This window comes from Crocodylus porosus, unplaced genomic scaffold (assembly GCF_001723895.1).
Source record: "Crocodylus porosus isolate Cpor-Errol unplaced genomic scaffold, CroPor_comp1, whole genome shotgun sequence".
Lineage (NCBI taxonomy): Eukaryota > Metazoa > Chordata > Crocodylia > Crocodylidae > Crocodylus > Crocodylus porosus.
Genome location: NW_017728925.1, coordinates 1,550,465 through 1,568,106, shown reverse-complemented (window position 1 = coordinate 1,568,106; position 17,642 = coordinate 1,550,465). Strand labels below are relative to the sequence as shown.

The window sequence follows — 17,642 nt, the reverse complement described above, 5'->3', positions numbered from 1 at the left end:
GTAGAGCCTTGCACCTTTTCTCTAGTAAAGACAGAGCAGACGGTGGGCTTTGCTGGTTGCTCCCCCCCTTTTCTGCTACATGTGTCAGGATGTTTTTTAGATGTCCTCAGAGGCACTAGTTGTTGGCTGCAGCCAAGGCTTGGGATTTTGACTGGGATGTGCCAATGCTTCTGCAGGGACTTAAAAGCTAGAGATTCCTGTCGAGAGGGTCTTGCCCCTCCATTCAGGGACAGACTGATTGCTGTATTTGTGGTCAGGAAAGAAATTTACTTTGAGGTCAGATTGGTATGGACTGTGGCGGCTTTTGCTTTCTGCTCCCATATTTTTGTGGGGAGCATGGCCCTCCGCCTGGGTTCGCTTGAGCATATACTAACAACCTTTTCTAGAGGCAGGACATTGGCCGCTCTGGTCCCCCTGCTCTACCTGTGGCAAGTTAATGTGTTATGTCTTGTGTCACAGTTGACCGTATAGTTTTACTAAGAGATTAATTTAAGGGTTTGTATAGGATGGTTTGAATAGGGATGATCTTGCCTCAGGCAGGAGGTTGGACTAGATCAGTGGTTCTCAATCTTTTTTGTACCAGGACCCATTTGTAAACATCGAAGGCTAGTCCCGACACAGTGCCCCTCACTCCCAACCCACTGGCCACCGCTTCAGGTGTTTTGGGGCAGGCAGGGCTCCAAGCCGCCCTTTGCAGGCTGGAACTCTGATAGACTACAAGGGAAATGCCATCGTTTCCCATGTTTTTCTCCTTTTAAAGGAGAAGCCCTTTTTCAAGTTTGTTGATCCATTCTTAAAGTTTGTTTGTGACTCTTTATATTCTTGTGGCCACTTTTGGGTCACTACCCACAGGTTGAGAAGCACTGGACTACAAGACCTCTGGAGGTCCCTTCTAGCCTGTCTTTCTGATGTTATGATTATACTTTGTGTATTGCAAATGGGATAGTTGTTTTTGGGTGTGTACCTGAAGAGGAACCTTTTTGTGGTCTCTGTGCGAGATATTCACCCCAGCACACAGTTTATACATGACTAAATCAAATCAGGGCTCAAGTGGAATGTAATTCTCACTCTAACTCTATGTGAAGTGGTAAATTTCATCATATTTCTTTTCTACCTGTGACTGCTTCTCATTGCTGTCTCCCACCCTGGACTTACAATTTCACTGATTTGTCTCCTACTCAACAAACCTATCAATAGAGCTGTACAAATCCTGCCAATGAGAAGATGCACTTTGATTTCTCTGAAGAAAGTGCAGAGACTTTGCACTTATTCCTATTTTATTATAGAATTAAATGTTACAGGGAAACATGAAAAGGAAAAATAGCAAACCAGGCTGCAAAAGAAAAGACCATTCTGAGCCCAATGACACCTGAACCAAACGGATCTTAAAGCTCCACTGAGATTCCATCCCATGAGCTTCTGTACAATATGAAGTTTGGTCTACAGGTAAATGACAAATGCTACGAACTGTATGGAAATATGAAACACAAGGGAAAGCAAGCCTTCATAAGGCAAGCTGAAGTGAAGCTTATCCGGCCTAGGTGTAAATGCCATATCCTGTGAGTCTGTCTCACACATCTGTAATATGGAAATCATCTGGAGCAAAGGAAGCTATCTATGAGCATACCAGCCCATGCCCAGAGGCCTCTTGTATGCGTTACCAAAAACCAAGCTAAAACTAAGACCAAGGAAGGGGCAAGGAGAAATTACTTATGTTCAGAGATCTTTGCTGGGCCAAAGGCTGGGTTCCCAGAGGGATTCTGGGCCGGTCATTGAGCTACCATGTGCTGAAAGAGCACCAATCAGACCATTGGGGAAACTTTCTCAGAGCCATCTTGAGAGACATGGCTTCCAAATGATGGCAGTCTTGGGGACTCTGGTCACAAAATCCCCTACAGATGTCCAATCCCAGGAATCCACAGCAAAATAATGAGGCTTCCTTTCTGGGCCTGCCATGGTGGGAACACTGTTGTATATGTTGAATCTCTGTTGCTGTCTGTGTGGTATTTGATTTACAGAGTCTTTTAAAAGGCCCCACAGACTTTTTCACTGCACCGCTTTGGAAGAAGAAGCTTTATCTTTATGCCGGTCACACTTCATGTGGCTGATGGATCTTGCCAGAACTTCGGGGAATCCTTTCATGCCAAATAGATGCTGTCCAGTGGATGGTCAAGTGTAAAGAATATTTGTGTGAACTGGTATGTTTGTAGGTGGGGTTGGGAGATTAAATTGCATTTTGTGGTCTAAGACACTGACTATATTAATTTCAGTGCACAGGAAAGGAGTGAGTGGCCTTGTCTGTGTGGCAGAAAGCCTTGGGGTAGCAAGGAACTGCCTGCCTCCAGAGGGGAAACTTCACCAGCCTTTGGAAGATGCTTGTGAGTAAGCTACTCGACATCTGATTAGATATCTAGCTGGCAGTAACTCAGATGCGTGATCAAATTCTACCTCAGCCAGACTGTTTGCTCTTTAGGATTTCTAGGATATTGCTCAATCTTATACCCTATTTTCACCCTACCCCTGTAATCAATAAAGTTCTCCTTTGTGACCGGTGTGGGAGACTTATTGAGGGGTGGGTCTAAATTATGCCTAAGAGACCCCTTAGGTCTGCAGACTAAGGGAGACTTTACCTTTTGCCCCCTGACTTGGGGAAGTGCCCCAAGTGCCTGTACTGGGTTGAGTACCTGTAGGACTTTAGGCCTGTGTTTCCCCAAGGACACAGGGCCAAGAGTGAGTCCATTCCCGGGGTGGTGGCGGCAACCTTACCCCCAGGCTAGCGAGTGTGCTCCAGGAACGGGGTCAGGCAGACCTAAGGCGCCCCTAGGGAGGCATTCAGAGCCTGGAAGGTGGTCGGGCACAGGGAGGTGGGCAGCTCAATGCAGGAGCGCCCCCTACTGGCCTGCCACGGTCCTCAGCAGTGTTATGCTGTTAGTGCCAGCTTATTCTGGTTTCACTGCACTCTTTGCTTTCATATACAAGCAGTGGCTGCCATTATATTTTTGAGATTGTTTGTGTGTGCATTAGTGGTTTGGGTCAGTTATTTGCCTATCTGGTTTCTTTAAAATCCCTGCACTCATGTGTGGGCTTAGCCACACATGACTCCTATATGTCACAACACAAGCAGCTTCACATTTGCTCAGCTTCTGGCTGCTAGGAGCTAATACAAAGATGGCTAAGAAACAGTGCTGTCAGTGCTAGCCCTTAAAAAGGCCCACTGAATTCTAGCACCATGGTCAAAGTAAGAGCTTTGGATAAAGAACACTGAAAACCTAAAGGAAGCCTGTGCTGTGAAGGGTGCCTGCGAAGTCCTAACCCTACGGCACACAGCTCAGTGCTGCCTGTATTTGAAACAAAACCAAGCCCCAGTTCCTAATATTGTTAAAGGGAATCTAAGATGATTCAGGTGTGCAGAAACTTCATCAAAAAGGAAATGGTGAGTTGGGTAGCTGGGTTGACGGGCAAGAGATGAAGGGTACAATGTTGGGTGCATTTTGCTGGGTACTTTGGACTTCTTAGTGGGACTACAGGAAGCCCCTCCCTACAACCTCTCTAAAAGCAGCAGAGAGCAGACAAACTAGTACTCACCCCTAACACCACTCTTTTCAGAAGAGCTCATGCAGGTGATATAAAAAGGGCCAGAGGCATCTGAGGATCTGATCCTCAAGGTGGAACAAACTTCCTGTCCAAGGGAAAGGCGTGCATGAAGTGAGCACCTGCAGATGCTTTTTAACAGCCCACAAGCAGCATTGGGGTCACTGCGTGTACAAACAGAGCAGTGGGTTCTAGCTTTGTTTCCCATCTGTGGAGTAGCAGCTTTGAAACTACAACAGGATGTGCTTTCAGCAGTCAGCCAGGGCCAAATTCCCAAGGGGCACGTGTGCATCTAAATGCCACTTCAGTAGCCTAAATCCAACAATTAGACATTCAAAAGCCCCACCACCTAGCTCTGTGGGGACCTGTCCTTCCTTGGTGAACAAGCTCCTCCTAGTCAAATGCTGTTAGGTACCTTAGTTTCTGTTGCTGGATGTATGCAACGCTGCTTATGCTCTGAGCACAGAGCTGCCTGACACCTATGTCCCACCAGCAAAGCCAAGGTACACGGGAGTCCCTATGCTGCAGCTGTCCCTGTAGTCCAGCAGTGTAGGACACACAGGCTGGCCCTCACAGAGCCTCTGCAGGGCAATGATACTAGTACAGGAGATTCCCTCTGGCCCTCTGCTTGGGGTCTCCCAAAGGCTCTCTGCCCACAGCCACCCACTCCTGCTGCACCAGCCCCAGCACAGTAGTACCACTGGTGACTGGTCTCTCTCCAGGTGCAGCTTGTCCCTCTACCCCAAAAGGCAGTAGGGCCACAGTTTCCCTCCATATATCCCTCTCCTCCTTATTCCTCAAGCTACCCCTCCAAGCCCTGTCCTCAGTTCAACACCTTCAGATTCTCCACCCACTCCCTTACCTCCTATACTCTCTACCCTCCCAGACATGCCAAGTCCCATGGCAAACTAACTTCTACCTCCTGACACGGACAGCTTTTGCTACCTGGGACTGCATCCAGCAAGTAGAAGAGACTCGGCAACTGCTACTAGTTGGGACTTCTTTAGCCAGGAGCCTTTGCTGACCAGCATGAAGGGGAAAGGAAGAGGATGCAGTACATGTGTTTGGGGAGGTTTTACTAAAACCTGTTCCTTTGATTACAGTTTGCCAATGGGCCCTTTATATGACAGATTTACAGCTACCATTCTAGAGAAGTGCTGTTTCCTCAGGCCCTGCCACCAGCAGCCCCTGGGCACCTCCCAGAGCCCACTGACATGGCCACAAGCGTCTCCATAATTCAGGGCTCTCCCAGGTTCCAGGAACAAGCGCCAAGGGAAGCTCAGTGAGCAAGGTGTCCAGTGGCTACAGAATAGTCTCATAATTGGCAAATTGCCGCTGGTAGGTTAGAGCCACAAAAGACCACAGGACCAGAGCCAACAGGAGGCCAACAATGAGCATGGTGATTATCCAGAAGACAAACTTCTGCGCTTTAGCTTGACTGGGAACCTCTGCAGGGATCATGTTGGTGAGATTCAGCATGTAGCCCAAGCTCCAGCCCACGTCCGTGTTAGCCACCTATGAAGACAGGGAATGTAGAGAGGTGTTAAAGCTGGCAAAGGGCTTTTCCTGGGCATTAGGACCTTGGGCAAAGGTGAAAGAGAGTTGGATCCTTATTTGGTGTTTGATATTAATACAGAGAACGTTTGGTTTTACGTTGTCAGGGTCCTGCATGTTCTTCAGTTCAACTACCACAGCCCGTGCTCCCCTCACTCTGGAATTGCTCACTAGACTATATACTCACTGTTCACAAATAAAAGGCATTTGTGCATCCCCACTGTTAGGAAGGGAAACCTTGGAAGCATGAGTGTGACAGTGAGCTGGCTTGAGTCTACCCCCCCCATCTTGTCTGTGCTTTCTTCTGCCCTTGGTGAAAGGTCTGCAGAGCCCTTAGTCTAGATCCATGTGGTCTCGATTAGCCTGGCTTCAAATATTTCACTGCTTCAGCCTCACTTTTACTGTGAATGTAATTGCAGAATAAGCTGCTCTGGCTGCTGCAGTGGAGGGACCAATTCTGCAGATGGACTGGACTCCATTTGGACTGTGCAGCGTCTCTAGCCTGCTATGAGATGGCAGCAGTGATTTAGGGCAGATCACTCAGATTCATTGTGTTATGGTGCTAGGGCTGATGGGTGCTATGTAAAGAAGTCTGGAGTGATGTGAACCTCCATGCTTCTCACTCTATCAGATGGAACTAGGTTGGTAGGGAAGAGAGGGAGATTGCACTATTCCTTTATTTGCACCTTCTCTTACCTGAGTGTTTTTCAGGCAGATTTCTATCTGAAACTTGCAGTGGCCATAGCAGTGGGCAGGGTAAGGGCAGACCTAGCTCAGAAGGTCATAGCCAGACCCTTTGCCAAACGCATGGGGAGAGGTCGTACCTGGTGGCGGAAGTGGATGTTCTGCCACGTCCGGTTGTCAAACTTGTAGCCTTGTGTCAGGATCGTGAGGATATAGATGCCAGCCGCGCAGTAGTTCTGTAAGTAGCTCCTGTTGTGCTCAGGGAACTCCTGTTGCAGCTAGAGATGCCACAGAAACGGGGCATTATCAGTGCACAATGTCACCCCAACAGGAAGACACTACCTGATGGACCTCACCAGAGGCTACATCCTAGGGAGGCTCCCAATGACACTGCCCAGAGCGCTGCCATCTGAGCTCCGAACTGGGAGTGCTGCACGTGGTAACATATTTCAGTAACTGCCCATCAGGCCCAGCTTCAGGCTGGGACCTAAAAATCCCATTGACTCCAGCAGCTGTAGGATTAGCTCCCGTGCCTTCAGCAGTCACCACAGCGCACTAGCCTTCACTTCTCTACCCTGTAAATTAACTGGTCAGTAACCTGTCTGGTAGGAGGGAGGCTGAAATGACGGCGAGGGCAGGCTAAGACTCTCAGGGATTCCCCACAAAGACTTTGCTGGCTTTGGTGTGTGAGGGAGCACTAAGCTAAAAGTCTTGTCCAGGAGAGCCCCCTTTAATGGCACGTTTACCCCTCACTGGCCACATTTACATGAGATGCTTACTGTGCAGTATCTTGTTACTACTGCACAGCAGCTCATTAATACTGTGCAGGAGTGTTGCAGGGCATGAACCGTGATGTGACACTACTGCACAGAAATAATGAGCTACTGTACAGTCAGTGTCACCGGGAGCCATGTGGGGATGCTACTGCGCTATAACTTGTGTATGCAAGTACTAAATGACTGAGCAGTAACAGCTGTGCAGTCAGCATCTTGTATAGACATGGCCACTGCTTCACCTCCCCCTAGGAGTCACCCCAGCTCCAGACCACTGACAAGAAATGGGTCTGTTGGAGGTGGAGCACCCAGAGCTAGGGGACAGGAGATCCCAGCAGGACAGAGAGCCCAAAAGACTGCAGGTTTCTCTCCAATTTTCTTCCCAACCCAAGGTGACTTGTACTTATCCTCTCCTCCATCACCCAGATGGTGTGGGAGAGATTATCCCAGTGGGAGAAGGCTCCCACCCTGCTCATGGTTCTCAGCTTCTCCTGCAGCTGCCAGATGCAGGTATTTCCCAAGCAGCACTTGGATGCTGTTTACAAGGGTCTCACCTCCTTCCAGCTCTTGCGGCAGAAGTCCCAGATGGTGGTGTTGACAGTGCTCAGGGGCTGCCCACTTGTCAGGTTCAGGAAGTGGAAGACTGAGTAGTATCCAGAAAAGGCCTTGGGGTATATAAAATGAACAAAAGAAGCAAGGTTAGCAAAGCAGCCAGCTGCCAGCTAGCCAATGGGCTCAGCCATAGCATCTCTACATCCACTGTTTTATCTGTGGCTTCATAAACCAGCTCTCGTCTTGTAATAGCAAAGAGGCAGCAACATCAAGCAATGCCTGTTTGTTAGATTGGATGAACTGGATCTCTCCCACTCCCTGTGATACAAGTGAAGGCAGCATCCATGATGAGTGCTAGAAGGAAGGCTAGAGATGCGGACACTGCTGCTGGGACATTCCTAGGTGGTCGGCTAACACACCTGCTGGGTCACTACCCAGGGCGGGAAGCAGAAGCCCCACCAAGGCAAGCCTTCTGATAGACTCAGTTTGATCCTCAAGGGTGGGCAGGGAGAGAAGCTGGAAGCAACATCACCCTCAGGAATCAGCCTGTGACTGTCCTGAGTGCTAAGGGCCAAGCCCAAGGAGTCCTGTCATTTCTCCAATTCTTTCAGCAACTTCTGTGTTGAGACACCTGGAGATAGAAATGAAGTTACATTCATGAGATAGCTGAGGGACAACAGCTTCTGCCAGTCTCAGAGGCAACCTGAAAATATGATCAAATGTTCCTGGGGATGGGCAAAAAGAGAAATACATGGGCTTAACTCCTGGATAGTCTTTTGTGCTGTACTAGCATTAGAGGAGAGAGCTCCAATGAGCTTGGTGTGTGGGGTTAGTAAGGAGAGCATGAATATCTTGGAGAGATGGGCATGGTCTGAGATACCATGGCAAAAGACTGTACACTGAGAGAGGTTGCTGGCCCTGAAAAGCCTGCATAAATAACTGCATGGGGAAGGCAAGGAGGTCAGATAGGTTATCCCTGGGGTGGAAAGTCTGGGATGTGGGATGAGTTAATGCTTCCATCTTTCACAGCTGGCAGCCAAGTTCATATTGTGGGGAAGAGTCTACCCTCTCATCCCCTTTGGTGTCAGCCACACAAGCAATACCATACTGTGAAAATGTACATGCGGGGTGCTGAGATAGGCTAAGAGGGACAGCAGGTGATAACTGAAGTGCATTGGAAAAAATCCCCTACAACAACTGTACATTCAAATGCTTCCTGGGTGGGCAGGGCTGTGAGCAGCCTCTTCTGTAAACTCTTGCCTACACAGGAAAGCTGCATGGGTCTAACTTAAGGGGAGAATTTAAGCCAATTTATTTAAATGGGTGCCAATGCCTGAATGAAGGCTCTCATTACACTCTAGGAGCAGTTTGTTTGGGTTTAGCTTCAGCCAACTCATATAAGTGACTGAAGAGGCTGGTTTAAAGAGCATGAATACAGATGCTGGCACTGCTTCAATTGATTTGATTTAATATTTTCAGCTGAGGGAAGAGATGAACAAACAAATCGCAGCAAGTTAGAATACCACACACATGCTGCCCTACAGTCATGCCCACGTGCAGTTTCTTACCCCATGGTAAGTGGAACTGAACCCAGAGTAGCTTAGCTCTCTAAGACAGAGGATAACTTCTTGCATTTTAGATTCCACTTAAGGAGAGCAGCTGGCACACAGTGAAGCTTCATCCTTTTTAACTTGTAATTTGCTCATTTTGCCCATACCCTCAAGCACACTAGACTATGCAGCTTTCCAGTATAGAACAGACATAAGCAACACCGTGGGCTCATCTACACATTTGTTAATGTGCCTTAGATACTGTGCATTTAGTTTAATACCTCCTTAATAAAGTACTAGCTAAATGTGCGGTACCTAAAGTTACTGCACAGTAGCACCAGCACAGTTATTTAGTGACGCTTACTGCGCATTAGCCTAATAACACTGCGCAGTAGGCTATTAGCATAGTTTTTGCTGTGACACGCTACTGTGCAGTGTTATTAGGCTAATGCACAATAAATGTTTCGTAGATGCATCCAGTGACAACTTGGTCCGTGGTTGGAGCAGGGCTTGGCTTCCAGCAGCATTAACAGGAATTCCCTCAAGCAACATCCTTCAGAGCATCCCTGGAGTGCGGCAAGAACCAGAAAGAAAAGAACACGCTCTTACGTAGAACTGCCCATGCTCTGGTGGCTGGTAAACTCCATTGAATCCACATGTCCTCTTGGGACTGCATGCAGTGAAGTTAAAGAGCTGCTGGATGGCACTCCTGCACTTAGCTGGTATCCCCATCCCTTCGACTGTGAGGGTCTTGTTCTGGATAGATGTAGATGGTGCTGGGATGCAGGGACTGTCATACAGGCTAGCCGTGGTGATGTTTATCTGGTATCCCTTGGGGTAGCATGGATGGGAGATAGAAGTGATGTTGTCCTAGAGGGGAAAGGATCCTGTTAGAAGTGCGCAAGTCTGGAGCAGCTCTGTGTTGTCTCATATGCACCTACAGGCCAACGGACTTAGACCAAGGGCTCCCATAAAGGAGGAAGCAGAGGGCAAAGCCAGAGCTTTACCTTCTCCAGCTGGGATAGAACTTTACACCGTGCATACTTTCCTCCCTGCATTGAGCAAAGGGAGCATCAGGGTTACCTAGAGCACATGAGGAGGCAGATCCCACCTCAGCCAGATTCCTCTAGGAGTCCTCTCAGACCAAATACTCAGAGCCACAGATCTGGCTGTGCAGCTAAGGGCAGACTATGCTAGATGCTCAGCATCCAGGGGACATGTATCTTTGTCGGCTCCAATGCACCGGAAATCCAGTGAATCAGAGCAGACTCAATTAATCAAGTCTGAGGAGCACGAGAGCTGACGAACCCAGCGCTGCGTGGCATACATTTGTATAAATGGTGATGTGCACATCAGTGTGCATAAAATGGTGATGGTGCACTTTTGAACCAAAACACCGTTGATGTATTTTAGTTCAAAAGCACTGTGGTGCATGCATGTGTACAAATGCTCCAGAACAGCAAGTGGGAGCTGCAGATACCCACTACTTCTGGCAACGCAGTCCAGGGTGGCTCCCTAAAATCAGTGCTCCTATTTTAAGATACTGCCTTTTATCTCAGCCGGTTTCATTCCTGTAGTCACGGGGCTATTGGGTTCCTGTCCCAGAAAGGGCAACTATATGACTGTTAGTACAGCTACAGTTATATGAAGTACCAGGTTATTCCAAGGGACTGTGGAGATGGAGGCAGATACCTCTCTTAGGGATGCTATCAGCTTCTGTAAGACCTGGTTTTGTCCGTAGCAGAGGTAGCTGTGGGTATAAATTGAGTAGTTGGACCCATAGAGCTTGAAGAGGGCCTGGGTGCTGTTGTCCTCAATGGTCCTTCCAGGAAAAAAAGCAATCTGGGTTGAAGCCCCTCCAAGGTCCAGTGCTCCCACAGTATCAGCTGCCGGCAAATGTATCCACTCCCCTGTGAAGGAAAACTGTGCCCACACAAGGAATTTAGTCAACAATGGCACTTGGATCCAAAAGCAGTGCCAGTGCAGCACATAGGAGCTCACTGAATTCTTTTTACGGGTACCACTGCCTTAAAGCCTGCATGTGCGGTTGCTTGTAAAGCAGTACACAACAGGGCAAAGAGTGATCAATGACTTGCTCCGGGCCATGGAACTAGAAGAGCTGCGAGGACACCACTATCACTCAAAGGAGTTGATGCACCTCCAGTTCACTAAACTTTGTCCCTCTCTGCCAAGGCCTGGCCTCCTAGGGTCACAGGTCCAAGAGACACAGATGCATTTACAATTTGAAGGATCCCTGTGAAGGTGAAGTGCCAACTTCCCTTGTCAGGGCCTCCAGGGCTGGGAAGGACTTGATTGCCAGCTTCTTTTGCCCTGGATTCACCATTTGCTGTGAGAATCCCCAGTTAGAGCCAAGATGGAAGCATATCAACATGAGCCTTCATGATGAGACCTCAACAGAGACATTTCCCCACCCCATTAGGCAAAATCCTTACTTCCCTCCTACCTCCTGCCCACACCACTGACCTTGATAAGCGTCTGTAGCAGGTAGTTGACCGTGATCCAGCCAAAGGAGCCTTCATCATTCCCAGTGAGGACCCGAGCTCCATGGAAGTCCACAGGATGCTCTTGAATGGCCTTGGAGACCTCTGCCAAGATCCGGTCGGCTTTTGTGCTGTTCTGCTCCCTAGAAAGGGAAGGAAAAAGATTCCACTCGGAGCCTGAGGGACACCGCGCAGCACACAGACACTGCAGAGTCTAACCCAGTTAGCTCTATAAAGGCTATCTACCACATCTAGCCCCCAGAGCTTCCCCTGAGTGTCTAGAAATTTGACAGCAGGGAAGTGGCAGCTAGCTGCCAACGCTGTCCCACTGCCAAATTATCAGGCCTGTGGGAGCCCTGCAGGATAAATGACATTGCCACATAGGTTGAATTTGGCCTTTGGGCCAGGGGTTGAGCACTCCTGGTCTAAACCCACCCCAGGGTGGGGTATGGTAAAAAATCTTGAACACAGGAATTTTCCCTGCAACTGCAAGAAGAGAACAGGGATGAGAGGAGGGATCACTGCTCCATCAATGCACCAACCACAGTGAGTTGGAATAGGCAGGGGGTCAACACTTATAAGTTTCTGTTTCAGTGGCATCAACTTACCTTGCCCCTTATCCCTTAGCTACTCTGGTAAGAAGAGCCAAGCAAGCTCCTGAGTAGATTGATCCTGAAAGAAATTCCCTGAGGGCCATCAGCCATACTGTGCAGCACTGGGTTGGAAGGAAGGTGCGCAACAAACTCCTGTGCAGAGGGAGGAATTTTATCCACACTACAGAGGGAACTTCAGCCCTTATAGAAAGTTTGTATCGATGCCACACAACATGGCTCAGGGGCTGAGGCTCTATCCCAAAAGGCTCCACCCAGAAAACCGCAGGCCCTTGAATTATTGCGTCAGAAGGGATGAAGAGCTTAGCTAGGAAGGAATTATCATGAATTGGAGGCTCAGCCCCTGTGCCACTATTAGTTCAGCCTCTCCAGAAGATAGTGCCAGCTGCTTTGCACTTGCTGCAGTCATTAGAGAGTAGGTCTTGTGCACTGTGGGGAAAACGTCCATCCCCTTGCAGAGCTGCCATGCTCCATGTTAATGCCAGGCCTACCTCAGCAGCCGCATGCCCGCTGTAGCTCCAAGGTAGGTAGGCGTCTCTTTCTGTTGCTTTGCAGGGATGACTGTCATGGCTTTGTCCAGACACACCTTCAGACTGGTTCCAGCCTTAGTGGGGTCATCAGCATAACTGGAAATGCCCGGTCCTGGAAAAAGGACCCCAGTGAGAGGCTGAGCTCAGCATGATCATTAATGAGAAAGGGAGGGAAACACTTCCACAGCTCTGGCCTGGAGATTGCTCAGTGAGGAGAGAGCATTTCGTTTGCTAAGGTTAGTACACAGTAGGGCTGTGTGAAACTCCGAGTGGTGACTCGAATCGGAAGAGATTTGGCCCAATTCGGTGGCAGAATCTCCAAATCTGAATCAAATCAGGGGACCAGGAAAGAAGTCCAAATCGATTTGAAGCTCTCTGAATCTTCAGAAAAGATTCAGAGAGCTTCAATGATTCGGGCAGTCCCCGGTCACTGCAGGATGGAGCTGGACCCAGACTCGGAGCTGGTAAGTGGGGGCTGGGGAGGGGGGGCTGGGGAAGAGCGGAGGGGACCAAGGGGAGACCTCTGCTAGACCCCATCCCCTGCCTGCTCCCCCCACTCCCCATGGCTGTGTTGCCCACCCCAGCTCTGGTGCTTTAAGAAAAAATAAATTGAAACCCCCCCTGGACTCACTAGCTTGTGCCACAGCCCTGGGGCTATGGGGGAGCTCATGGAAGAGCTCCCCACATGGCATGGGGCAGTGGGGGGCAGCAGGAATTGCCCCCCACCCAGCAGGAACTGGTGAGTCCAGGGGATTTTTTTTTTTCCTTAAAGGGCCAGAGCTGGGGTGGGTGGGGCAGCCATGGGGGGAGCTGGAGGGGGGAAGCTTATGCAGAGCCCTCCCTGCAGCACGGGGCAGTGGGGGCAGCAGGGATCACCCAGGGATCTGTCCGGCAGCACCTGGTGAGTCGGGGCTTTTCTTCCACAGTGCTGGGAGCTGGGGCAGGCAGGGAGGCCATTGGTGGGCTGGGAGAACGAGCTGGGGATGGGCCTGTGTGATTCGAAGATTTGGCAGCAGCCAAATCTCCGAATCAGATTCAGCCAAATCGATTCGGGACAGCAATTCGAATCACTGAATCGAATCACCGTCCCCCGAATTGGACAAATCCAAATCTGAAGTGAATACTAGCCCCTTTGCACAGGCCTAGTACACAGGGCAAGACTGTACAGCACACAGAGGAGGTGGGCATCTGTAGCTGTGCCTGAATGCAGGTCCACCAGGAGAAGCCATCTCCCATCCCTGCTGAGAAATCCGTGAGAGCTTTCGGTGTTAAAGACAGGTTGCTTTAATATTAAACCCAATGGTCAGCACTAGACTGCAGAACACCCATTGTCCAGTGAAGCAACTCCAAGACCTGCCAGCAGGGATGAACTGTAGCAAGCCCCCTTTGCTGTGGCACCTGCCCTTGCATTCAGCTGTTGGGCACCATCAGAGCCTGTACAGGAAGCCACAGATCATTCTGGCAAAGGCCAGGGCAGAATACCACTCACAGCAGCTCACAGGAAGTTGCAAGTTTCCCCCAAAGCATTGTGCTAATGATGCCTTCTGTGGGACTGTCTGCCTTTTGTGAAGCTTGGGCTGTGAGGTCAGCAGACTGCAGATAAGATCACTAGTTGTGCTCAAAGTCAGTGCTTCACTCCAGCACAGGTCTGTCCGTCTGTCCCTTGTACAGGTTTCCCTCACTTCGTGCGGGTTCTGTATGTCCAAATTTGCTCTTATGCAATGACCCTTTTTATACCAAAAATTCGCCATACATGAGGTAAATCCACTCTTATGTGATCGGCATGGTGGAAGCCCGCCGTCAGCTGCTTTGTACAGTGCATTGTGGGAGTGACGTGCACCAAAATATAGTCTCCTGTGTGGATCTGTGCTCCTTGCTTGTTGTCTGCGAACCGTGTTTCTGTAGTTGCCATCCCCAGTATGGCTTCTAAGCATCCCACTAGCTTGACATTTACCACCACCCCGTGCTTGTGTGCACTGGTTGCTGTTGGGGAGTACCAAAAGTGGCTTATAACTGGTAGAACTGGGTCAGGGGTCAGTACAGTTGAGGTCTTAGAACATACCCCTATTTGCTACATTGGAAAGTGGGTTCCCTTTATGCAAATTCGTTATGTGCCGTTTTGTAGGAAAGCATGTACACTAGGGCTGTGCGAGGCTCCGGACAGAGCTTCGGATCTGGAGAAGCGTCGGCCGCTTCGGGGTCCAAGTAGCAGGTCCGGGTTGAAGCACTACCTCGTTTAGCTTCCCGACGCGCTTCAGAGCTGCCTTGGAGATCTGGCCACAGGTATAATGGGGAAACAATAAAATATCTATAACTTTGTTGTGTTTTGTCCAATTTGGAAGAAATTTTCAGAGGTGGTAGAATATGCAGAGAGTGAAGCCTGCCAAGTTTCAAGGTGATTGGTGCAGTGGTTTGGGGGCAACTGTACCCCAAATTATTGAAAGCAAAACTCCTGTCACGTCTATGTGTTACAACACAGGGGGGTCAAAACTGCAGGGCTGGTAGCTTTTACTGAGTTCACAAAGCCTGCTAAGTTTCAAGAGGATGGGTGCAGGGGTTTGGGGGGAACTGCCCCTCAAGCCGCGGACAGGCAAAACTGGTGCCATGGGTGCGGTGGGACTGACTGTCTGTCCTGGGGCGGGGAGGGAGGCACTGCTGCAGGCCTGGCGCTAAGCTGCTGTGTTCCCAGTTACCAACCAATCAGTCATGTTTCACTGGGGGACCAGGGACTCAGGGACCAGCTCAAGACACAGGACCTAGCTGCTACATAATGACTTAACGAGCATCAATTAGCACCTACAAAACCAGGCTAAGGAGAGGAAAGACTCAATACAGACAATTAACTGCCCCAGGACAGACACAGATGTGGCACAAGTTTTGCCTGTCAGCAGCTGGGGGTGCAGGGCCTCCGAACCCCCCTGCACCAACCTCCTCAACAGCTGGCAGGCATTGTGGCCACAGCAGGGGCTGCCATCCCTGCAGCTGTCACCACACTGCTCCTTAGCACATGCAGCATCACCCATGGCACGAGTTTTGCTTGTCTACAGCTTGAGGGGCAGTTCCCCCAAACCCCTGCACCAATCTCCTTGAAACTTGGCAGGTTTCATGTCCTCAGCAGAGGCTACCATCCCTGCAAGTTTCACCCAAATTGGACAAAAAACACCAAAGTTATAGGTATATCATTGACTCCCCATTATACCCTATGGCCAGATCTCCAAGGCGACGCCGAAGCTTCGGAGCTGCTTCAGCCGGATCGAGGTAGAAACCCGGTCAGAACTCCGGATTGGATCGCGGCCATCCGAAACAGCCGGATCTGAAGCTGGATCAGATCGCTGCTGACTCACACAGGCCTTATGTAGAACATAAAGTGAGGGAAACCTGTACTGCCTTTGTACAGTGGTCACAGGCCCTGTGGTTTTGGTGGCCTCACTGTTATACATTCATGACTGGACAATGCATGGGCCCACTCACCTGGCACAGTACAGGCCTCTACCTGGCTGACGATGCCAGTGTTATTCTCCTTATCTGCAGGCCACCGGTAGATGTAGAGAGTGGTGTGCGAGGAGCCAGCATCAAACACCATCCCATACTGCAGGGGAGTCAGGAGTAAACAGAGTCACAGAGTGCTTGCTGCTGCCTGAGGTGTAACCACTATTCTCCACAGCCTGGCAGAGGGCACTGGTGGCTATTCTTAGAAGACTTGCCCTTTGAGGATTAAACTTCCATCCAAGCTTTAACCAGGCCTTTGCTTCTATCCCTTCAGTTTGCAATGCAATAAAAGTAGGTGGCAGAAAGGGCAGCAAAGTCCAAAATGGCAAGTCTTGGCCCTTTCTCAGTCTGAGATCTGGGAAAATGACCCAGATGCCTGGAGTTACTCACAGAAATCTGAGGGTGAGAAACCTCCCGCTGGTGGCTTTGCAACAGTCTTAGAAAAAGAGGGAATAAGAGAGAACTGGGGAGGAGTGTGTAGCCACAGGAAGGAAAAGGGCAGAGGAGTGGAAACAGATAGGATATTCAAGAGATCTGAAAAGAGAAAAACGAAATCAGATCAAGAGAAGCTGGTTTAGTAATACATTGAACCAGGAAAAGAGAGAGAGATGCACAGTCATCACAGGGGAAAGGGTTGCATAGGAAAGAGTTGCACTTCGGGCCTCTCTAGTGATGGCACCTACCTTGGTCCTGGGGGGTAGAGAAACATCTGTGACTTTGACGTGGCTGAGGATGAGGGCAGCTATCCCCAGCCCTATAGCCACAGCAAGAACACACCTGACATCCATTCTTAGCGGGTGCCACGGCATTTCTGCACCAAGCTGTAAGCAAAGGAAACTGTGTAAGGCCTGGCACACACCAGCAGCCTCCTTCCAGCCAGTTCTAGGGTTTATTCAGCCTGGGATAAAAATGGTGAGTGGCCAACAAGCGTCTCTCTGTGCCTGTTGTAGCTGCTGTGAGAAGCAAATGAATCTGAGAGGAGCAGTCTGTAGTAACACAAAAGAAAGAGCTCCAAGAATAAAAGCAATCCCTAGGCCCTCTCCAACACAGAAAGGTTGAGGTGCTAACAAAGGTTACCTCTATGCCAGTGCAGTGTCCTGTGGAACAGAAGGGAAATTATGTTGGTCTTTAATAGGAGAGTTGGCCACTGCACCTACATCACCTGCCAGCACCAGTATTTCTCTGTCCTAGGGTTCTGCAGGCTCTGCCCCTTGGGTACCAGGAATTCTCCCTCCTCTCATTGCCATTTCAGCTGCGGCTACCTGCATTCTCCACCACACACCTCCCTTTGTAGGACTAGAGCAGCTTGAAAAGCAGGTCATGCATAAGTGCTCTCGTGTTGTGCAATGGGGTAACACAACATTTTTGTTTAAAAAAAAACAATACAGGAAATAGAGGAAAGCCAGTGTAACAGCACTCTATGGGAAAAAGAATTTCACACACTTTCAACAAGGTTCTTTGGGTGAATCTGATATCTCTTATTAGACCAACTTAAATAGTTGGAAAACAATATTTAAGCAAGCTTTTGGGTTCAAAAGCCCTTCATCAGGCTAAGGGAGTCTCAGCAGTTGATTTGTGATCTTCCTGGATGGAATGACAAGTAAAGAAGCCAGAGGCCGGGCCGGGCTGCACACAAGACAGGCAGTCAGTGAAAACTTAGATTGAGGAGTCAATGGATGAGAGACAGGCCGGGTGGGGGGGAGCCTATGAACTCCATCAACCTCCTGGATACTAAAAATCTTGGACTAAATATAGACATTGGATTTATGACACATTATACCTGCCTGACATCTGACTCCCCAGGTAC

At 49.5% G+C, this 17,642-nt stretch overlaps 1 protein-coding gene across 1 annotated transcript in view; it reads right to left on the bottom strand.

Annotated features, from left to right (window-relative positions):
• Nucleotides 1-4,650: 4,650 nt before the first annotated feature.
• The window catches only part of LOC109313796 (ectonucleoside triphosphate diphosphohydrolase 8-like), a 16,095-nt gene continuing 3,103 nt past the window's right edge, over nt 4,651-17,642 (bottom strand). Inside the window, exons 2-10 of the mRNA XM_019540514.1 lie at nt 16,519-16,656; nt 15,818-15,935; nt 12,308-12,458; nt 11,189-11,348; nt 10,397-10,627; nt 9,314-9,574; nt 7,157-7,267; nt 5,970-6,107; nt 4,651-5,106 (exon numbers count right to left, since the gene is read on the bottom strand). Of these exons, the coding sequence (XP_019396059.1) occupies nt 4,894-5,106; nt 5,970-6,107; nt 7,157-7,267; nt 9,314-9,574; nt 10,397-10,627; nt 11,189-11,348; nt 12,308-12,458; nt 15,818-15,935; nt 16,519-16,644 (1,509 nt within the window). The 5' untranslated portion in view covers nt 16,645-16,656 and the 3' untranslated portion in view covers nt 4,651-4,893. The remainder of the gene's footprint in view (nt 5,107-5,969; nt 6,108-7,156; nt 7,268-9,313; nt 9,575-10,396; nt 10,628-11,188; nt 11,349-12,307; nt 12,459-15,817; nt 15,936-16,518; nt 16,657-17,642) is intronic.